We start from the raw sequence: 24,007 nt of genomic DNA, 5'->3' as shown, positions 1-24,007 counted from the left end.
ATCGAATATTGGTGGCGCACTGGCGATGTAAGTAATAGTTAAAATTGTCTACGGTGTCAATGTCTATGGGCAGTGGTGACTACGACGATCACTTACCAACAGCTGGTCCATTCGCTCGTGCACTTAACTATATTATAAAAAAATACTTGTTAAAAAAGAAATTGGAATGTAAATAGATACATTGTAAATCATTAATTAGTTTAAAATCTGATAAAAGGCATCCTGTTCAAATAACACTCATTAAATATTCGATTTGTATGAAGTACGTTTTTAAGAAAAAAAAAAACGATTCATGCAAACCAAGAAATCTAATTACAATATTTTGTTTACTGAATAAGATTGATATGTTTTATAAATCATTTTTAAATATTTGTATTTTTTTATAATATTTGTTTAAATCAGCATTTCACTTGCTACAAACCTAGACCGTAGGCAAATAAAAAACTCTTAATTATTATACATTTTTTTTTTGGTTGTCTTTTTGGTAATATTAGGATTAACATTAATAAGATTTGTATAATGCTATCATTAACTAGCTGAACAATCGATAGATTGGAATTATGATGTGATAAAAGTTGCTTCTAGAACTTGTATACGACCTTCAACCCCAACATTACCCCGCAAATGGTAAAAAAGTAGCCTGTGGCCGGGTTTAACTTTACTCCGCACCAAATATCATCAAGATAGAGGTGTCGCTGTGAAACCGTAACATAAAACAGTGTATTAGTACATATTAATTATTTATTATGTTACACGACCAAGCGGTGTGGGTTTTGTATTAATTAGCATTCACAAATATAAATAAACTATGCTACAACCTACCTAACAACCTACCAACTAATTACAACCTATGTTATAAAAACGAGTAGAAGATAGAGATCATCATAATTACTTTGCTCGCTTTACATTTAAAACAAAAGAAGTTATTCTTCGTTTCTCGTTACAATATAGGATGTTTTAAATTGAATAAAGATGTTTTAAAATTTAGACTATACGTTTTCTGATAGTCGATTTCTTATAATTGTATTGAAGACTAATTAAGAATATATTCTGACTAGAACTAAATTACAGTTTTTAGATGCAATTAATTTGACAAATTGTTTTTTATAAATATAAAGAAAAATAGTAACATTTTAAGTTCGTTAATGTACCATAATATACAAAATATGATAAGTAAATGTTTTATGTTTAATAAATACCTATATGTAAAGTTAAAAATTATTTAGGACTTATGTAGGATTATAGGTACTGTAAGTATTTATATAGGTATAGTCAACAAAATTCAATTATTTAGTACGACGGTGCGCCCTGCAGGTATCAAACATTGAAATTCACATTATTGATATAATTTATCTTATCATTAAATCAACCCATAAGAAAACACAGAGTCTATAATAAATAAATATATATATTTTTTATTATTGTTATAAAAATATATAGTAACAAGCCACGCCACGCAGATATAAAGGCGCAGACATATAAATTAAATAATAGAATTTTAATAGTTCTGATATTCTGTTCCACAGCTGAGGAGTGTTCCTGGTGCAACAAGAACATAACAAGTGATAGTGGCGCGCTGCAACAAGCTGGAGCGGCGTTCTGTTCAGAGCTGTGCTTCAGTCAGTCCCGCCGCGCGAACTTCAAGCGCGCCAAGACTTGTGACTGGTGTCGACACGTACGACATACAGTCGCATATGTGGATTTTCAGGTGAGAAACATAATTGTAAGTGAATGTTGACATGTAAAATATTGAAAGGAGTATTAGCACTCTTCATGTTTGTTTTAACCGTATTTCACCATGACTACTACAAATTGCCCCCTAAAAAATGAGCCTAATGTCGCCAAATTACGGAACGTGGCGTAAATACTTTTCTCTGTCAGTATTTTTTACAACTTCCATAACGAAAGTTTTTTTTCTAAATTTAATTTATTATGCTGTAAGGACGTATTAATACCGTGCCTATATATTTGTTTAATAAAATTAAAAGCAATCAAACAAATTACTAAAAAGTATTATAACAAGGAAGTAAAACAATATTGGATACGAGGAAGAAATTGCGTAGTAAATTCATCACATATTCTACCGCCAAACGTATTGTTGTGCTAAGGTTTGAAGGGTGCGTGAGCCAGTGTCAACAATATGTGGCTTAGAGTACTTTCTTTGGGATTATCTGATTACAAAAATAAATATGCCTGTTGTAAAAGTCTTAAATCCGTCTTATTTAAATTTATAAAATGTGTTTACAAAAACTGATTATTTTTTTGATATTGTTCCAGGATGGTGCCACGCAGCTTCAATTTTGCTCGGACAAATGTCTCAATCAGTATAAAATGCACATCTTTTGTCGAGAGACGCAAGCGCACCTAGATCTCAATCCGCATTTGGTAAACGCTTCATCATCATCAAACCTTATCACGCCAGAGCTTTGGCTAAAGAACTGCAAAAGTAGATCAGTGTCACCAGCGTCTGAACGCTCAGGTTCTCCAACTACTGAGAAAAAAAATAACGAAAAGGATATATCACCTAACCAAAGAAAATCTCCGCTTCCATTAATAACTATTGCGCCACCAGCAAAATTAATGAATAAGCCACCCGAAGAAAGATGTATTCAAAAGTCACCCGAAGGGAAAAAGGACTCAAGAACGAAGATGAATTTACGAAAGCGAAGGACATCGAAATGTTCGGCTACGGTGACATCACAAACACTTCGACAGCAAAATTCAACACCGAAAGCACAGGATATGAGAATGTGCAGTCCATCTATTGACGGATCCTCGCCAGCTTCATCAGTTACAGTCAGTAACAGTGCGATACATTCTCCACCGAACACTATGAACCAACAGGTACCACCTCCATTCCCCACCCCAATGTTTGGTATGCCCCCGCCTGTTTTCGTGGATAATAATAATGGACATATTAATGAGCACAGACATCCAATGTTTGTTCCAAGATTAGGATTTATTCCACCGCCTCCGGGAATGATGCATCAAGAAAGACCAAGACTTTTTCCGCCTATGAATTTCCCACAACCCATAGGTCAAGCTCCACCAGTTACAGTACTCGTTCCTTACCCCGTAATATTACCAATACCTCTACCAATACCTATTCCTATACCATTATCATCGTTTATCCAAGCACATCGTTCTAACAAAGTGAAAACGGAAGTGAATACTGATGACGTAGAGGGACCTCTTGATTTTACTATGAATGGAGATAAGAAAAAAAATGAAAATGTTTGCAGAATAGATAATGACGTTGAATTAAATACAGAAGCACCAGATAAAACCAGTCAATGTGATCCAAATAAAGAGATAAATGAAAGAATAGACAGTGATAAGTCATCCAACGAAACGGCTGACGTCAGTAACCCAGAACAGACGTTACCAAAGTTTAAAATTACGCGACTAGGCAATAAAATGGCCAAAATCGTAACAAAGACAAGAGAACCCTCAGAATCATCAAGACCTTTAAGGAAACGACGGAGGCTTGTCGAAGCAACCGATGATGATTCACTTATTCCTAAAACAAGGAAAATTGTACAAGTGTAAATGTTATTAAAACCATTAAATTATATATAATAATATAATCTTCATTCATACATATCACAAAGCATTATAATTCGAACAGAGTTCATTATTCTTTCAATTTGCTAGTCCTAGATATAAGATCTTATTCATTTAACTAAATGTCTCATTAACCTAATTAGCGAGCACTGTAAATGTGATATTAGTAACATTATTCAATGTCAAATAAACACAATTATAAGTAAGAAAGCATAATTTTATTACCTCCTACCGAATGAGTTAAAGTTTTTAAATTATAAATGTTATTTTAAATTTGTTGTTAGATGGAAAGACAGTTACATACATAATATAACTTGTAAATTTTAAGAATTAATATAGCCCAATACATGAAAATTGTAATCAAAAATTTCGGATTCAATCCCAGGCAAGCAGCACAAAATTTTTATGTGCCTAATTGAGGTTAAATATACACGTCGCTTTCTGATTGATTAATAGGAAATCTGCCACATGTGTACCAACAAACCCCCATTGGAACAGTCTAGGAGAATAAGCTCCAATTTTCTCATCAGGAATAGAAGAAGCCTCATCCCAACAATGGGATAGGTATATTTACATGCTGCTACACTTTAAATGTTTACTTTAGTCATATGTCAACGTCAAAAGTCATAAGGGACATGTTGTAAATATACTGAATATACGTTATCTCTACATACTTGCATAGTATATATCAAAGTCACTTCCCGCTGTATGTTTGTACGCATTAAAGTCTTAAACTTCGCCTACACAAAAAAAAAATATTAATTTTTTATTTTTTATTTTAACTAAACATTGACAAGTGGCAACAAAAATTAACAACACGTTCATTATAGATTATACCAATGTTTTCATCAAAATATTTAAATAATATAGGTTCAGTCTTATTGAAATAATTTGCCTGAAGTGCTTGAATTGAGTGAATTTCTGTCATTTGTTGTTACAAAACTAATTTAATAAACAGGTAAGTTTGGTTGTTTGAATTGGGAATAAAAGTGTGAGATCAGCACAAAACAATTATATTTAGTAGGGACAGTTAAGACAAGCTCTCATGCAACATTCCATGCTGCAAGTACCGTCAGCAATGCTGTGAAATAATATATGAAAAAAAATAATGAATAGTGTTTTGTGAAGATTTTCCAAATTGTACACTCATGTTCCAGAAGTTTTCCATTGTCCTGGCGGCATGAATCACAGAAACAAATACCTAATAGAACAATTTACTTGTTGTAGGGCTTTGCGCAAACCCGCCTGGTAAAATACCACCCACTCATCATATATTCTACCGCCAAATAGAAATACTTAGTGTTGTTGTGTTCCGGTTTGAATGTTGATTTAGTCTGAGTAAATACAAGCACAAGGGACATAATATTAGTAGACTAGTAGGTTGAAGTAGGGCCGGATCTACCATATGGCTTTTTGGTCTTCAGTCAGTCTAAGTCAAAGTCAAAAATAGACGATATTGCGAAATAATCCATAACTGTATTAAATTAAACAGATCGTATGATTTTCTGCCCTGCGAGTCCTGCAATTAATCAAACCCATTCAATTAATTTAATTTATGTCTACGTTCAAATATGTCTTAGGTGGGCCCCTAAGTAGTTTTAGCCCAGGGACTCCTAAACTTACGGTCCGGTCCTGGGTTGAAGGTGTATTGGCGATGTAAGGAATGATTAATATTTCTTGCAGCGCCAGCTAATTTTTTATGCACCGAGCTGAGATGGCCCAGTGGATAAAAAAATCGAATAATAAGCGAAGATTAAATCTGGAATGTACTGTTGGGCAATAAAAAAAATATATAAAACAAACAATTTATTGTAATTAGAATGAAATGCATTTATCTAGAGGATTAATTGAAAACTCCATATTAATATTTTCATCAAATAAGCATTATATATCACATGAAAATTAGAAAAAAAATATCTAAATTAGTTTTCATCATAGCACTATGGCAGCGCAACACGTTATTTCGATCAGCATATTGAGTAACGTATTCTGAAAATTCGAGAAAAAATCATGTAACGAGGCACCTGAGAAAATAAATTTACGTAATCATACATGATTCATTTATGTGACTCAAATAAACACAACTGTTCTTTGATAGAAATTATTTTTCCTATTACTCACTTTGAATGATTTCACATTAAATGTACAATTTTAATTTTACTAGGTAACGAAAAGAAGCATTTTCATATTATATCTAATTTATACCTAATTTTTATCGATTATACTCTTTATTTATTCCTTTTATACATATATACATACAATAAAATACATTTAACAAGTCTAAAAAAATGTTTTATTATATTTTATTATGAAAATAATAGTTTTTGGGAATAGGATTTGGAAGGTTAATAAAGGAATAAAGTATTAAAATAAAAAGAAACATTCATTTCATAGGCTTTAATGTCTCTGAAAACATTGCTATAAATCATTAACGTAATAGTCATTTCTATATCATTTAACAAATTCTCTTAGCATCTAACAGCTTGGCCACATTTTAAGATTATTTCTCATTTTATTTGTACAAAAGAGATCCAATTGGCTTTGTTATATGCACTATAATTGTTACAACAAATGAATTAAAGCATTCCATATTTAATTATTATAACAATTGAATTAAAGGCAATATAGGCAATAATAATTCAATTTAAAACAATACTGTAAATATTATGTAGATGGCAAAACAAGTTTATATCTTGCAAACAATATATTTGCTGATGGAAAATATCAAATAATTTGTAGCAATGTTTTTAACAATAGAATTAAAATAAATGCAAAAGAAGTATTTGTTTTCAAATTATTTGATATTTATCGAGCATCAGAAAACTTCGGCAATTTTTTATAAAAGTTTACGTTGATTGAATAATATAATTTATCTTCATATATAACTTTGAAGCTAAGAAATATAGATGTCAGTGTCATGATTTCTTCGAGAACTGTTTAAATATAGTGAAAAATTACTTTTTATTGTTGTATAAGTCCCAGAGAGTTATTGCCCCATCTAGGCCCCCAGCTGCCATGATGTTTGCATTCCAAAATGATACTTTTTGAGTGGAGTACACAACATCTTGGACTGCTTGTCTGTGTTCTGTAAGTACTACCAATTGCCTCAAAGAGAACCAGGAAAATATACGGATGTGTCCATCCCAGCCACCCGATGCAAAAACTCTACCATCATTCCTTGTGCAAACTTTATTTATTCCAGGATTTTTGATATTTACATCCAATTTATGGGCCAAGCTCAAGTCTTTTCTTCCTATACTAAATATTTGTATCACATCTGATGCATTGCCGATCATGCCTCTTTGTTGTTCAAGATGGAAATCCACTGACATCGGACATTCTTTAGTTTGCAATTTGCTGATGCATTGACTAGTGTTGAGATCCCACAGCAGGAGCCATCCTGCTTCATAGCCCACCAGAAGGAGATTCCGGTCATTCGGAAATTCAATATACTTTAAACACATTGGATCGCCAAGTTTAGGAGAATCATTTTCTGGCACCAAACTATTTATCTTTTCACCAGAAAAATTGTAAATGTGTATTTTGGATTCCCTATCAGGTACAAAGAGTGTTTCGAGTTTTGTGTTGGCATCAAAACGACAAAATCCAGGATAGTCATTGTCTATGGTATGTTGTTCTTTGTAGCCGCTATTAGTAAGTGTAAAAATTTTGAATATTCCACCTTTTTCTTGGGTGATAAGTTGGCTGTTTGTGTGAATGAGATGAAGAATGGGAGCTTGACCAACTTTGATTTTTTGCTGGACCCGGTTCGTCTAAAACAAAAACTAAATTAATATCACTTTAGAAATATTACATTAATGAACAGCTTAAAGTATTTCTGTGTAGTAACCTACCATGAACATATACCGATACAGAAAAATCTATTTTGAGAAATTGTTACAGAATTTTACTCAAAGCAATAATACAAAAAATGTTTTCATCTTCATACATATTTTGCAACGTTATGATAAGATTCTTTGTTTGCGTACAAGCAAATTTGATATACTATTTTTCTAGGTCACAAAATGAGGGTAGTAAACAAAGAAAGGCGCAATTGATTGAAGCCGTATAGATCAGTTCCAATCTTTACCGCAGCTTAAAATAAAGAAGGTATTATTATACTAAGAATATTTGATCTCACCTGAAGGTTGTATGCATAAACATATCCATTTTTCGACCCGGCTAGTAACCTCTCCAGTCCCCCCGGTAAAAAGCTAAATGCCAGACAATATACTGGCGAATTATCGACATTTCTGATTGTATAAACCGGGTCAGGTGGTAGCAAAGCCATTTCTGGTCAAGCTCGAACCAAAATATGTAATCGGAATAGAAAAATAAAATATTAATCAAATTAATCAAGCCATCAGAAACTGAACCACAACTACGCACAACACAAAACTGACACAAAAACAAGAAAGTTTACATATATACGTCACTAACATATGGATACGTTCACAAAATATCGTATTATCACTATTTTTATCTATGATTATACATAATATACTTTAAACAAATATTAAAAACGATTTAGGATACTACCTTAAAAAAAATTGAATAAATAATAAGTAATACATTTTACTACAATTATTTTGTTATAAATTAGAGTGCTATTATCTGTGCTATTACTGCCCGTCAACATTACATTAGTCAAATTTGTCAGACGACCGTCACCTACAGCGACAGTCGACACTCGACAGTTCTCAAATTTATTGTGAAGCTTCAGCTTTGTATAGTGTTTTACAAATTTATGAAGTTTTGAATGAGAAATAATCGAAGTACCTAATAATGGGTGCCATATCTAAATTAAGAATGCTAATTTAATCGTCGAAATCACAAATGGCTGCGGAGACTTTTCTAAAAACGAGCAAGTATTCGAAGTATACATCGTATAGGAACATTCTGTATCATAGGTTCTTCGTCGGCCTGCTATTGTTTATTGTAGTATCTCTAGTGTTGATCGTTGTGTGTAATATATTCACGGGCAGTACGCCTCGAGGTGATTTCCACGAATCCATAAATCTGGATGCATCGAGTTTACCAGTTCGGACGCTTATAAGTGAATCTCGGACGTCGTCTCCGCGCGTTACAAACTGCACTTATTGGAGTTGTTTTAACGTATATAAATGTGGGAGAGGAGGTCACGATAAGATAACGATATACATCTATCCGCTTAAGGATTACAGGACGGATGATGAAAAAGCAATATCAAAGTTTTCTAGAGAGTTTTACGAGATTTTAAATACAATTAAAAATAGTAAATATTATACGCCTAATCCAGATGATGCCTGTTTATTAGTGCCTAGTATTGATACATTAAATCAAAATAGTTTTTCCAGCAAATATGTCGCGCAAGCTTTACAGTCACTTGAACAGTAAGTTTAAAGTTTTATTAAAAAATATATTATACTATTATTATAAATGCAAATGTGTCCATGTTTGGATTTTTGTTGTTCATAATCACACTTAGATATTAGAGGGATTGTAATAAAATTTGCCTAAGCAATGGATAATTTTGTTTAATATTCTGGATATATAGTTTATTTTTTATTACTTCATACATTCAGCGAAGTGGGTGTTGCAGATAGTTTGCATATAAATGAAAGAATGTTTTAAATATGAAACAATATACATATAATGAGAAGTTTGATGGAATTTTGATATGTTACAGTAAAATATTAAAGAATAAATATTCACATATAATTGACACAATGATGATTTTCACCGAGATGGACCTGCTAGTGAAGCAACGGTTAGCTATCAGTAGATTATAGTACAGTGTATGTCCAAATAAAGGTGTTCTCTCTATTCCCTCACCCATAATGTGAGGGAATTCAAACTCAGGTCCAACAGTTTTACATGCTTTTCGAGTCATTGGTGTCTAAAGTCTACTACTACTGTAAACTTTCAAACTCTAGGCTAGCTACTGAGAAAATCTTGAATTAAAATCTCATTCCAGGATTTGAACCCATAACCAGCCATGAATATGGGTTTGACTGCCTTTTAAGCTATCTGCTGTATCAATAAGGCAGTTAACTATATAAATAATAATAAATCAAACTTAGTAATGTAATCAATTTGAAATTATCATATAATTAGCTTTAATTTATTATTGTTGATGTGAAGGACCAACAGAAATGTTGAATTTATTTATATTATTAATATATAATATTAATTTTGTATTTAAACAATAGAATTAAAACTGTTGAAAAACATTTTATTTGATGTATGAATATAAATATATTAATTATTTTTCAGTATTATTAAGTTTTTCTTATATACAAACAATACACTATTAAGCATACTATTGTTTCCCATTTTCAATATATATATTCCTCATATTCTGCTTTGAATTAGGTACATACTATAATATCCGAAGGAATCTTAAGTACTACGATTTTCAAATTAATTATTATCATTACTTTTAAAACTTAATCAATTTATATGTTCTTAAAAAGTTTATTTTTCAGCTGGAATAATGGTGAAAATCATCTTATATTTAACATGGTGGCAGGTGTTGCACCAAACTACAATACGGTTATCGACCTCAACACTAGTAAAGCAATTATAGCAGGAGCTGGGTTTGATACATGGACTTTTAGATATGGTTTTGACATATCATTGCCGCTTTACAGCCCTACAGCACAAAAAATTAACAATTCTCAACCGAAACAGAAGAATTACATGATTATATCAACGCAACTCAACATACCAGAAGATTATCTAGCGGAGTTGCAAAGTGTAGCGTCATCCTCAAATGACTTATTATTACTTGATAGATGTAAGACGGCATCTGGCAAAACAGATTATATGAAACGTTGTGAATATACAACGGGTAAAGTATTTGATTACCCAGATATTTTGAAAGAAGGTATGTTTTGCCTGGTAGTGCGTAGCGCAAGATTAGCTCAACCGGTGCTGATGGATATCATCGCATCTCAGTGTATCCCAATTGTAATAGCTGATACGATAGTCATGCCGTTTAATTCTCACGTAGACTGGAATAAAATTGCATTATTTGTGCCCGAAGAGAATATAAAGAATATGTTGAAAATTGTACATTCAGTCAGCAAGGAGAGGCGAGGGGAATTATATTGGCAGTTGAGATGGGTGTATGACAGATACTTCTCTAGCATAGAACGAATAACATCGACAATGTTAGAAATTATAAATGAGAAAGTATTTCCATTAGCAGCTAGAATGTATGAAGACTGGAACATGCCGGAACATTTGGTATGCAATTATCTCATTTATAATTAATTAAATTTTGCATTATTTAAATTAAAATATTTTCGTATACGCTCGTTCGGACTATGCAGGTGATAGGTTTCCGGGTATCAATTATAACGTGTTTTGTATGGAAGTGTAATTTCTATATCAAATATTTTATCATTAATATTAAAAGTGGGTAAAAAAAGTTTGATTTAGAGTTATTAAATTATACGAAGTTAAAATTGAAAAATCTGTGTATGATCAAAGGCTGAATTGAAAGTATTTAAAAATTCCTTCACGTATTAACATACATTAAAAAATTAACATTCTCTGTGCGTCTCGTAGCTTATAAAAAAAAAATAAACTAATGTCAGGGGAACATTAGTTTGTGTTCTTTTTAAACAACGAATATCTTACTACCATTTTGTTCCATTTATATACATTTAAATACATATAAATGTATTTGATGTAATTTGAACCAAAATGTTTACTATGCCAAGAAAAAAATAATATTCATATAATATAAGAATACTACTCTTATATTGTGTGGTGGGTAAAATATATAATTTACTAAACGTTTTTATGATTTCATGACGTCATTAAGAATTACAGAAACACAAGCATTGAAAAGTGACAAACGATGAGTAATTGCGAAATTATGAGAGATTTTGTGTTTGACTTTGTAACTCTAAAAATGAAACGAATTTTTGTTCGTTAAATTTTATTTCAATTATAGAGTACGGTACTCTAAAAGTTTCTTGACGTAGTCCGCAGAATAATGAAAAAAATTAAAAATCCGAAACGCTCTAAATATTTTCGTGCACCATTTATATAGAAACTTACAAAACTTAACCTCAACTAAATACATTATTTCTCCGAAAATAGACAATTATAATTAAAATACACTTGAGGCATATATTTAAACGCTGTCAAGATTATTATTTATTTGTATTACTTATTAGATCTCATTATATATAATAGTTTAGTCTTTTGTTAGTAAAATGCAAAACGGCCGCAAATCCTACGATAAAAGGCCAGAATCTCGGACTTATAAGATAAGCCCATTATGGAGGGAAAGCACTGTACTTAGATAAATGTGTCACTGTTGTCGCGTTCGTAAAACTAAAAATAACAACTCGACGAGGACTCAAGCCTTTACGCTTATGTAAGGAGAAACATTAAAAATTTATCGCGTGCACTGCTGTCAAGGAAAACATCGTTATTCGTGCATGTGTAGGTAGAAATTATGTGTCACATATACACTCATATCGCACCCGATCATTTGAAGTTGAATATGCTTTAATTAAAACTCGTGGCTCGAGAAGCACTGCGAAATTGGATTTATCGCCAACTTGCTATATTGTTGGGAATTCTTAATTGAACAATTTTTTTTTTCAAACTTTTCTTGTTAGAGTTTCAACAATGGCTCTCGGAAATGCCCATGTTTTCTATTCTTCTATCGAGTGAAAAACTTTATAGAGCACTAGAAATATAGCAAACATAATAGATGACCTCGGATCCAATTCATTACTCTCGGCGAATTTGTACTGTGATTTCATTCTTTCCTCATCATGGGAATATTTTAAAGTTTATTTTCACCGTATAATTTGAATAGTCTAAATGTCGAGATCGTCACTTATTTAACATTTTTCTTCAGTAAAAATCGGTATATAATATATTTTAAATATCCGTTGATTTAATTTGAACTGAGATACAAAATATACCATTACTATCTATTGGAGTCATCGGGATATAGTAAATCGAAGCGATATGCGATAGCTTGAATTGAGGGACGCAATCTTGCAAAAACATGACCAATAACACGTTGTTGATTAATTTCTCATTTTAATGAAATAAATGCATTCATTTCTAAAAACAATGATTACAGTTAAATACAATTTAATTTGTGCAAAACATAAATATCAGCAATGCTAAAACGACATTGTTTTAAATAATTGTATAGAATACCTATTCGTTTTAATTCAGCAAATTATAATGTTATTACAGCTGCTGTTATTGAACTGTACGAGTCAAATAAACAAATGCCTGACTAAATATTGTAATGAGTATGAAAATTATTCATAGATATATGAAATGGGTTCGAAGATATTACTTCTAAGTTTCATTAAGAATTTATAAACACATCTATGTTAATGATTTTGCTTACTTTAGCGAATTAATAATAGCATGGCTATGAAGTCTTTGCCAGAGTATAATTAAATTAGTAACAATTTCCGATAACAGTACGGTCCAGTCAACCCTCTGTTCCTGCCGGTGACCGCGCCCAAGTCGCCAGGATTCACTGCTGTTATATTGACGTATGACCGAGTGGACAGCCTGTTCACACTCGTCAGGAAACTCGTCCGGACGCCGAGCCTCGCAAAGATCCTCGTGGTATGGAATAATCAGAAAAAACAACCACCCCCATGTAAGTTATAATATGTTTTTTTGTATCACAGTAAAAAAAAGGTATGTTAATTAAGATATAATTGTATAATTCTTATGATCGTTAAGACTTTATAGAGCTGAAATGGAAAGTCAATAGCCAATATTAACTGAAGGTGGCCGGTTCAAATTTGTGCAAGCATCTCTTAGTTAACATGTGTTTATAATTCATCTGTGTTTTGGAAGATATTTTGTACTGTATTAATATAAAATAAAATCCTTATATTCTTTTTCTTATATATTGACATCTCTTTCTATCACTGGCATTTACTAAAGCATTGGTTGTACCTTGAATTACTAATTCGCAGCTAAAGTTCGAGGTTGTTCTTGCAATTTTATTGACTCCCTCACACTTAGGTACCATCGAACACAAGTCGGCAAAACATTGTTGCTTAGCGATAGGTCTATTCAGTGGGTGGTATCTATACAATTGGTCTTGTACAGGCCGTTACCGCTCTCGTGGTCGGAACAGCACAGCTCAATTATTTTCAGATTACTATTGAGTTAATTTCTATTTCATATAAGAATGTTTTCAGAGTATATACAGTATCTTGTTAATATGAATCTTATACAATATTCGTACTAAAAATCTGATAAAATTACGTGATGATTTTTGTCAAAATATAAAGTACCCTCCAAGATCAGCATTTGTTTAGAGGGTCAAGCTAAACTGATAATTAACATAAATTAAGCACATCAATATTAAGTGCACCTTGTTCGGTTTTGAACCCGCAATCTTCGATTAAGATTTACGATTAAATACTGGGCTATTGAGGCTTTAAAATGATAAATGATATGATCAAATATTAATTAAACATGTACACAATTAATGTTCAACTGATAACAAAAGTTGTACGTACAATTTATTGCAACTGAGATCCGATTAACCTGTCGTGAAACTCATCTTTTGATGAAAACCAATATTTAACTATTATAATTTAAACTAAACTAATTATACAAAAATTTAATTTTTCGTTTGAAGATATTTTAGTCTAGACTTCTGTGTCTAGGCAAAAAAATGACGACTTTGGTGCCAATTAAACGAATTAATCGTATCCTACTAGATGTAAACGAAGCACGAAATAATATAAAGGGTAACTTAACTCATTAGGAGCTCATTACAGTTTCGTTTTTATTTTGAATTATAAAACGTAATATAAAAACATTAGTAATGTTTTACAATTTACATTTCAATCAATTAAGGAAAATAAACAAATAATTGAAGGTTATTTAAAGAAAAGAGGATAAGTATTTCCATTTATGACAAAGTCGGTAACACATAATTATGTAGCCTGTCTATACGAGCGCATAACGCCAAGATTCAAGATACTTACGTAACGATTGATCAGGCCTTAAGTGTGCCAAAAGAACGTTCATTCTGCACTATCATTATGACTTTTAAAGAGAAATTGGAAATCGTTCGCCTTTATTATTCTGATTTTATTGAATTTGTTATCTTATTAATAGTCGCGTGTCTCGTTAGCACGGCACACGACTCGTGTAATGTAACTTGCACATATTTTACGCGCTATTAAGACCGTGACTTCGTTCGCTTGAATAAAGGTTATGGGCATATGTAGATTTTTGTCCGTTCTTTCGTCTCATACATCATTTTCTTACTTGTGCAAAAGACAAAAGTATCTTGGCTATTGAAGTCGTATACCTTAATATATCGTCTTATATAGTTCTATATTGACCACATGTGTACCATATCGAAATGAGCAGCGAGCAACAGCCACATATTCTCGAAACCTTCTCATAAAGAGGAGAGGAAATTTGTCCAGCAATGGGAAAAGTACTGGATGTCTTTTAGTTAAAAATAACAGCTGTACTCCATGTTATGGTCAGTAGGTGTAATGCCTGCTATGAACAGTTTTAGTGCTGAAATTTAATTTAATAGCAAACAAAATAAATAATAATTTATTTTTATCAAGGCGGTTCTTGACCTGTATCTATAATAACGTGTCCGACCATTAATCATCAAACCAAGCCTTGCTACAGTTTCATTATACGTATACAATATAGAAATATATATATCAATTATGATTCAAATCAAAATTTGACAACTATAGTTTTGGTTTCAAATTTTAATTATTATAATAACAATGTTCTAGTGCCATCTTTATTACGATTAAGTATTTAAAAAAAATTGTAAAAACAGAATTGTAGGAATAATTCATAAATTATTTGTATATCATCACATGTTGTAACAATCTGTTAATGTCTCAATGCTCGCTTAAATATTCCTCTCGTTGTCGGTTTGAATGGCTTGGATGGCAATTCCCATCGCGTTGCTTCAAAGCTAGTTGGTATGATACACGTGGCAGATTTTTATTTTTTCTGAAACGATTCGACTTGGGAACCTTCAAAAAAAGAGCGTACTCCTTCCTAAAAGGCCGGCAACGCACCTGCAACCCCCCTGGTGTTGCAGATGTCCATGGGCGGTGGTAATCACTTTCCATCAGGTGTGCCTCCTGCTCGTTTGCCCCATATAACATAAAAAAAAGATTGAAGAAGATGAAGATCTGGTCTGAGATGATCGCAGAAATGGAGTTAATAATATATGCAGTGACCCAGCACGATATAGCTTAACAAGTTAAGTACATGAAAATTCAGTAATGTTTGACCGAGCTCCAATACCCAATGTTTGATTAAGAATCACGCATTATTTGGTTAAAACCATATTGGCTCTTTTGATATTTATAAACCATTAAATTATTATTCTATATTCATTTATAGCATAGGTATGTTGGGGCCAATTGATGGTAAGTGGTCACCACGGCCTAGACATTGGCGCTGTGAAACCATTCCTGTGTGAAAACATCGCCAATGTGCCAATTGCTGCTCGGCGGTAGAATAATACTCATATATATTCACATATAACAAGCTGGTTTCATGATTTACAAATAATTGCATTGTTTACATTTAAACGTACCTAAATAAACGCTCTTGTTTCGGCTTTGCGCTCGAGAATAGTATTATAAATCGATCAAAATAGAAATTGATGAAAATTTGCGATATCAATGCATATTGAAATAACTATTACGTATGTAATCTCTACATATCTAGATAATGGTTGAAATCTCATCATAATGCATCAAGTAGTCAGGAAACCTTACACGCGTACACGAGGTTGGGCGTCGTTTTGTACTATTTATAAATATGACAATGTACATATCTCATGTAATATTATACTTAAATATACTGACGTTTTGATAACAGATCGAAAAGTTAAATAACAGACGAGAGATGGAAAAACTGATTTAATGAGCAAACGCAATTAATCCGTTCAATATTATACATGCAACTTCTGTTAATGTTCATTGTACTGAGAGTGAAATTATAACTCGACGAGATAAAATCAACTCTATGTCCCGCTAATAAGACTGATTTTGCATTGTATTGTAAATTACACGTTAACATAAATACGTTTAAATTCGATTTTTAAAACGCAACGAATGAATTCCACTCCTGTTCTGATTTTTAATTGTTTTGTTTTTTCTAATTATTTCGCTTTCATTTCAGCATCTGAGTGGCCAGTAGTAAATAAGCCGTTGAAAGTGATACAGACCAAAGAGAATAAGTTGTCAAACAGATTTTTTCCATACGACGAGATTGAAACGGAATGTCAACTGACGATTGATGATGACATCGTTATGTTGACGCCTGATGAGTTGGAATTTGGGTGAGTTTCTATCTTGATTCAATTAATGATTGTTTTATTATAGGAAATATTAGTTATATATGATTTTGTCTTTATTTGTAATATTTACCGAGTACTAAATGATCATTTCGACATGACTCGGTAGATAGATTTCATATATCTTACCTGAAGTACTCGCATTCAAATCCATTAGAGCAACACAAAAAACAGTTGCAAAATTACTTTGATTTTATTTATATTCTGGACAATCAAATCTGAGACCGCCTAAATAAAAAATAATGGCTACCTTTTGGCCACCGAGTAAACGCACGTAAAATTGTACGTCGCTTGGCGAGTGTCAAGCGTTGCTGTCACGCACACAGAGATAATAAAGTTGGCTCGTTTGCTTTTGTAGTGTCACTATCCAGATATATAATAATTAATCAAAGCAAAATTGTTTATAATCTTGAGGTGGCTGAAGAGTAAAAATAATGAAATCAAATGTGGCGGAATAAGCTCCCGTTACTTTTCAACAGGGGAAAGATCTTAGCCCCGCTGAAGGATATTATACACAGAATCGTTACTGTTATGCCCGTATTTAACGTTGCAGTATCGCTTTAAAAATATTTTTTTTTCCGAAAAAATATGTATCTGGTCACGGTATAAGATATCCCTCTCTATTTTTAATTAAATTATCATCTCGAAGCGGCTTATCGTGTTTTATATAAAAGTTATATTTTTTGTAATTTGTGTTGCTTATCGTCATATTTTTGACCTCTTTTCAATTATTCACTGATTTTACATATCCGCCATTGCTGCTTCACCAATTCCGTGGATAGTTTTTGGGGTATGAAATTGAATAAAATTCTTGATGTATAAATTTTAAATTCATTAAATAACGCGATGACAGACAAGATAAAATAAAAAGATAACTGTAGATACTGTAGTGTACACAGATCTATAAGAACATATTAATTAGTATTCGATTCATATTTTATATAAATATATATTATCTGTGTATTTATGCATCTGTCATCTTGAGCGACACACATCGTGAAAGCGCGGGAAAATAAGCACAGCGAGTTGATATTTAAATATATTCAATCTAATTGGTAAATCGACCTTACATGTGAACAATACAGATACTATTTTAATATTAATGACTTCTTACTTTTTTAAATGTGTTTTAGTTCATGTCAGTGACAACTACTTAAAAGCAAAAATCCAAATAAATGTATTTATAAAATACATCATTCTGTCTAGTCATGAAATAATAATATTCCAAAATATAAAGGTTTAAGAAGAATAACATTTAAAAAGACTAAATAAATAATGGGAGATTAAACGAAATTTATTGAATAAAAAGAGCCATCGCTTAAAACTACGAGCGCCAGTCACGATATCGCTCCAGCGTCGCTTGGCTGTCACTTTTAGTTCTGACATAATGAGATTATAACCACGTCAAAATAAATTCGAACCTTATCTCTAAAGTATTACGATTGAAATTTCTGTAACATTTCTGTTAGTATCTATCGTGCTGGTTGTACCTTTGGCGCCTATTTTCTTGATTGACATTACTAAATACTAAGGTAACTGAAAAAAATATGTTAAAAGAAAGTTTTGTTAATAATTTAAAAAGGAATGACGAAATAAATATAGTTAGAACTCAAGGTAGTAAAAAATACGGGAGTTCAGTAGATAAGTTGCATTTATAGAACGTCGAATTCAAATTCGACAAAATTATTTGAAAGATCTTTCGCAATTAATTTGGCTTTAAATACTTCACTTCATATGTCATTATGAATTATAATGAAATTGTAAAATGACAGTTCAAACGCCTTATCGAAAATGATTTCAAGAAGGTATATTTAGGTTCAGTAATATTAACATTGATTTAGTGCTTATAGCCTATTTCAATAGCAGAAAGTGTAAAGTTAAATAAAATTTGACATTCAATTGACATGACATAATTAGTCGCGATCTTATATAGTCTGTGTTTTAATGACAGGAAAATTGTTAATGGACGTGGAATAGTGTTGTTTTAACTATTCGTTTGCATATGTCACTGGAATCGAATACAATGGAAACGAATGTCGTTATACATGGTGATAAAATTTGTAATATGGTATACGGTATTTATAAGTATTGGTTATTAGTTCCAATTTTGAATTCCTAATTCGCAGTTCATTATTATTTTCGTATTATTACTACTAAATTAATATTTGTTTCTGCTTAATAAATTCATAATATAACAGTTACTTAATTCAGTTTTATTTATGGTTTTTTATATAAAATGTAATGCGAAGAATGCTCAATACTTATCGGGTAGAGTAATTATTCTAGTTCGATGCATTCACTTCGATGAAGGATGCCAATACTCGAAGTGACTATGTGACATACGTGAAACTACTTTTAATTAACAAGACGGGTGTTTTAAATGATGCTAGTTATTATTTATCTGTCTTCAATAGATATATTTGTGATTATAGGTTTGACGTGTGGCGGGAGTTCCCCGACAGAATAGTGGGTTTCCCCTCACGTTTGCACGTGTGGGACAACGTCACTAGCTCCTGGAGGTACCATAGTGAATGGACGAATCAAATATCAATGGTAAGTCGTGAACAGTGCTGCCATGTGTAAGGGTAATATACTTCAATATAGTATGATGTTAAAATTCAGTGGGTATAAAAAGGTCACCATGGAAAGTGGTATATAGAATAAAATATGCATATTGTGGCAATTATCGTAGTTGAGTTGTTTCGGCGTAAACCTATCAAATATTTTATATATCAATGAAGATTCGCCTGTGTGATGTTACTGAATTCATTCTTTTTGGGTTAGTAATCTTACTCAAACCATGCTCAAAAACATACTCTTTAGCAAAAAACAGCCTGTAAATTTCCCACTGTTGGGCTAAGGCCTTCTCTCTCTTTGAGAAGGTTTTGGAGCATATTCCACCACGCTGCTCGTTGATCAATTTGATTGAAATTAGACACATGCAGGTTTCCTCACGATGTTTTAATTCAACGCCGAGCACGAGATGAATTATAAACACAAATTACGCACATGAAAATTCAGAGGTGCTTGCCTGGGTTTGAACCCGAAATCATCGGTTAAGATGCACGCGGTCTAACCACTGGGTCATCTCGGCTCATGTAAAAACCCTTTGCTCATCTGCAATATACAATAGCTGTTACATGTAAATTATCTCGTATTGCAGGTGCTAACCGGCGCCGCCTTCCACCACAAGATCTGGTCGTGGTATTACACGTATAAGATGCCCGCCGAGATCCGCTCGTGGGTTGACGACAACTTCAACTGCGAGGACATCGCCATGAACTTTCTAGTTGCTAACGTAACTAGGAAACCTCCGATAAAGGTAAATATTTCATACTGGATTTTTCTTGGGGCTTTGACGTCACGATTTTTTTAAATATGAATGGCATCTCTTAAAAAATCACCGGTCAAGCTTTGAAGTTTATAATATTAGTGCGATTTTAAATATGGAAGTTACTCTCATTGCCTTTTCATGTCTCTGACTTAATAACAATATATATTATCTTTTATTCTCATTATTTTATTTTCTTTTAAACTGGACCTTGGTGTCCGATAGGTCTTATTTATAGTAATCTTTCTAAAGCATTATGAAATCGTCAAAAAAAAGTCAAGAAAACTGTCACAAACATTTGTAATAATATTAAAAAAAATACACGATAAATAGTATACATATGAATATTCAAAGTCGAGATTGTCAATTCGTAAATGAAATCATTCGATAAAGAGAACGCTTCAAATTGACGTCGCTCCTGTTTAAGTAATTACTTGATTAGGCTAAAAGCCCAGGAGAGTAATAAATTTACAGCGTACGTACATTGCTAAGGACTAAAAGCCACAGCTAATTTTAACTCATAAGATTACTTACATATAACATTACTTTATAACATAGGTTTAAGTACCAAACTTACTAATATAATAAAGAGGGAGGATTTGTTTGTTCGTAATCGATAAACTCTGAAGCAACTAAACTCTGAAACAACTGAATTCTTTCGCCTAGAAAACTTTTTAAGACAAATGATTTGTACACATTAAATTTTAGCTTGAAATAATGATGGTATTCGTGAGCAAAGCCTCGGGCAATGCTAGTTAAATATGTTTCAAAATAATATATTTATCTGTACAAGCCGCTTAAGATTGGCAGGAATGCAATTCGAACTAATTAAATGCAACAATTCTGAATAAACTCTTGTAAAAAATACAAGCTAGATTTTTTTAAACGGTGTAGTAGTCTAGTGTGATGAATGATACCATTTTAGAATCGTGATCAATTGCGTACGGTTTTAATATTACTTGCCATACGAGCGTTTTTTTAGTACTGAGTTATCAATCTTATCTTAGTTTAAAATAAAATCTTCTCAAATTTTTCACTTCAATTTGAAACCTTAAACACGAGTGCGTAAACTGCAATTATGTGGACTTCGATTTTTTTTATAGCCTACCTGATAAATATTGGCACTTACAAACATATTAACCATTCCATACATCGCATATGCACCGCTAATTCTCAGATCTAATATATTATGCCCTCGTGCCCGTACTTACACTGGCTTACTCACACTCCAAACCGTAATACAACAAATTAGTACTGCTGTTTAGTCGTAGAATATCTGATGAGTGGGAGGTACCTACCCAGACTGGCTTACACAAAAGCCTTAAGTAAATATGAGAGTACTTGTTTTTTTTTTTGGTTACTTTTTAAAGAGAAGTGTTATATTTGTTTTAAAAATAGACGCAAGTTATAATTAATTTAAACTCATTGAAAATATAACATGGAAGGAATAACATGAACAGATCTAGAAAGTTTTTATTCTGTCAGAATGAAACGCGGAAATGCTAGTTATCGACATATCGTGTCAACGTTTCTAGAAAAAAAAGGCGGATTAATTATTTATGACTTGACATGAAGTGAATTATGTAAACAAGTTTGTTGCACCGTTTTGTTCTCATCATGTATCGCCTTTATTTGAGATCGGTGTGTCGTTGAAAACATTGGAAAAAAATGGTTTTGGCAGATTTACAGCCTGCTCGACGACGACAAAGTTGGGAATGCTATTTTGGTTGGTTCTGCGCCATACAATTTGTATATTTGTCAAGTAGTGATGGTATGCTTTTCGACACTCACGGGTTTAGATGGGATACCCCATGCCATAATTGTAATATAAGTATCTACTTATATATAATATTCTACACCGTCAAAAAAAGGCAAGGTATTCGCGTTTGTATTAAATCATGTAAACAGTATTACGAATACCGAAAGCTTTAAAATCTAAACATAACGTAACCAAACGACCATTTCCAGGTGACACCGAGAAAGAAATTCAAATGTCCCGAGTGCACGAACACCGAAATGCTGTCGGCCGACGCTCGGCACATGTCGCAGCGCTCGGCCTGCGTCGACCGCTTCAGCCGCGTCTACGGCCACATGGCGCTCAAGGCCGTCGAGTTCCGCGCCGACCCGCTGCAGTACCGCGAGGCGGCCGGCGTGCCGCACGCCTACCCCGACATCGGCGCGCTGTGAGCTCGGGGACGCCGAGCCCCGGACGCGTCGACGCGATTCAAACTTGGAACCTTCGAACTGCGCGAGCTCCCGAGCGGCCCGACACTGTTTCGTCGATTGTATTTTTCAAATTTGGAATTGCGTTCGGATTCTGATTCGAGTTTGTTATCTGTAGTAGTCGGCGCCCGTCGGCGCGCCGTGGGCGCCTAAATTCGAACAGTCTTTGTGTAATGGAGGGAATTTTGTTATATTAGGTCGAGTTCTGCACGGATTTGAAGAGGGCTTGTGGTGAGGGCCTGAGGCTTCGGGCTCTCTTTCTTATCGTATAATTTGGATTATTAAGAAATATGTGTTGTATTGTTGTTGTTTTCAATATTTAATTTTGATGAGAAATGTGTTCATCGGTTAATAGTTTAAATATTTCATTGAGCTGAACAAAAATACTCTAGTTATTTTTTTATAAATAAAAGAGAGTTTATTAGAAGTGGCACTAACAGTTCGAGCTGTTACTGTAGTTGGTTCTATAAATCCATGGACTTTAAAATATGATTGAATATTCATTCAATTGCATTTACAACTTGAAAGATAATTTTTGAGATATAATAACAAATGAATCATAAATTTATTTCTTTAACGATTCGTTTCTTCATTACACAAACCACCTTCGATAAACTTTTATTAGTATATTTTTTTGATAAGAGAGCCCTGTATGGTAGGTTTTTGAGGATCGGACAATAAATTTTCATAAAAATAATTGAAGGCTGTAAGAAAAGTAAAAACGGGAATCGTCCCCCCAGTACCAGGGTATGTAGATTTAACTGCCAATTAGGATTATTTTCCTTAAAAATATTTATTTCCAATGCTATTCGAGTGTATGAGGATTTCACTATTGTTATCTGTGTAATTTTAAATCTGTGCCATGTCAACGTCATTTTATGAACAAACTTTACTTAATGGCAGCTTCATCTGTTTAAATTAAGGTTGTTTTAAGAAATTAAAAGTATTTTTTTTTTAAATAATATAATTTTATCAACATTTGCGTTGTGATGTTATCATAATACTAACGTTACATTTTTTCATATAGATTTTTTATAAAAAAGTCATAAATGTCTATTTAAATCAAAAATAAAAAAATAAGTCTTTTATACAGAGAAAAGTCATTAAATACTAATTATATAATTATTTTAATACAACAGTCATAATCATTTTTATAATAATTATATCATTTTTATTAAAATTATTTTAAACAGTTATAATATATTTTTACATACTTTAATATTTTATGAAGATCGTATTATGTACTCATTTCAAGCTGCCTCACGTTTAAAACAAATTATAATTGTTTTTAAATAATGAAAAAAGAATGCCATTCTTTTGACCAGCTAATATATTCAAAGATAATTTATAAAAGAAACTAAATCTAAATAATTCTGTTTAAACAAAAACCGTTAGCAATAAAATCAATATTTTTTTGTCTACTGTGTATCTGCTCTGAATACGAACTGAACTCATTTAAAATTCCTTTTTCTCCGAGCGTCTATTTCGTTGAGATGAATTATAAATAAGCTTGTTAAATTAATAAGTTATTAATC

General features: G+C 32.4%; 3 protein-coding genes across 3 annotated transcripts in view; 2 read left to right on the top strand and 1 right to left on the bottom strand.

Moving 5' to 3' along the window:
- LOC125066842 (sine oculis-binding protein homolog) overlaps window positions 1-3,678 on the top strand; it is a 30,378-nt gene extending 26,700 nt beyond the window's left edge. The window contains exons 3-4 of the mRNA XM_047675129.1: window positions 1,527-1,708; window positions 2,278-3,678. Of these exons, the coding sequence (XP_047531085.1) occupies window positions 1,527-1,708; window positions 2,278-3,549 (1,454 nt within the window). The 3' untranslated portion in view covers window positions 3,550-3,678. The remainder of the gene's footprint in view (window positions 1-1,526; window positions 1,709-2,277) is intronic.
- Window positions 3,679-5,946: 2,268 nt separating this feature from the next.
- LOC125066989 (guanine nucleotide-binding protein subunit beta-like protein 1) lies at window positions 5,947-7,970 on the bottom strand. The gene is made up of 2 exons (XM_047675341.1): window positions 7,706-7,970; window positions 5,947-7,337 (listed from the first exon to the last, which is right to left on the bottom strand). Exons 1-2 carry the CDS (start codon window positions 7,853-7,855, stop codon window positions 6,519-6,521), a joined length of 969 nt encoding a protein of 322 aa, XP_047531297.1. The 5' UTR covers window positions 7,856-7,970; the 3' UTR covers window positions 5,947-6,518.
- Window positions 7,971-8,244: 274 nt separating this feature from the next.
- LOC125066783 (exostosin-2) lies at window positions 8,245-23,475 on the top strand. Its single transcript, XM_047675051.1, has 7 exons — window positions 8,245-8,936; window positions 10,032-10,794; window positions 13,018-13,201; window positions 16,744-16,903; window positions 19,351-19,471; window positions 20,082-20,240; window positions 22,218-23,475. The coding sequence occupies exons 1-7, from the start codon at window positions 8,401-8,403 to the stop codon at window positions 22,434-22,436; spliced, it is 2,142 nt and encodes a 713-aa protein (XP_047531007.1). The 5' UTR covers window positions 8,245-8,400; the 3' UTR covers window positions 22,437-23,475.
- Window positions 23,476-24,007: the final 532 nt, after the last annotated feature.

Source organism: Vanessa atalanta, chromosome 10, assembly GCF_905147765.1.
Source record: "Vanessa atalanta chromosome 10, ilVanAtal1.2, whole genome shotgun sequence".
Classification (NCBI taxonomy): Eukaryota; Metazoa; Arthropoda; class Insecta; order Lepidoptera; family Nymphalidae; genus Vanessa; species Vanessa atalanta.
The sequence above is the reverse complement of the archived record's forward strand: the minus strand, read 5'-3'. Positions and strand labels throughout refer to the sequence as shown.

What these genes read in the sequence shown, in the direction of transcription:
- LOC125066989 (XM_047675341.1), bottom strand. Translation starts at nt 7,855, where the DNA reads ATGGCTTTGCTACCACCTGACCCGGTTTATACAATCAGAAATGTCGAT. An exon ending in TTTATGCATACAACCTTCAG is followed by an intron (nt 7,338 to 7,705) that starts GTGAGATCAAAT and finishes TTTTTGTTTTAG; the next exon opens with ACGAACCGGGTCCAGCAAAA.
- LOC125066783 (XM_047675051.1), top strand. Translation starts at nt 8,401, where the DNA reads ATGGCTGCGGAGACTTTTCTAAAAACGAGCAAGTATTCGAAGTATACA. An exon ending in GCTTTACAGTCACTTGAACA is followed by an intron (nt 8,937 to 10,031) that starts GTAAGTTTAAAG and finishes TTTATTTTTCAG; the next exon opens with CTGGAATAATGGTGAAAATC. An exon ending in GAAAAAACAACCACCCCCAT is followed by an intron (nt 13,202 to 16,743) that starts GTAAGTTATAAT and finishes CTTTCATTTCAG; the next exon opens with CATCTGAGTGGCCAGTAGTA.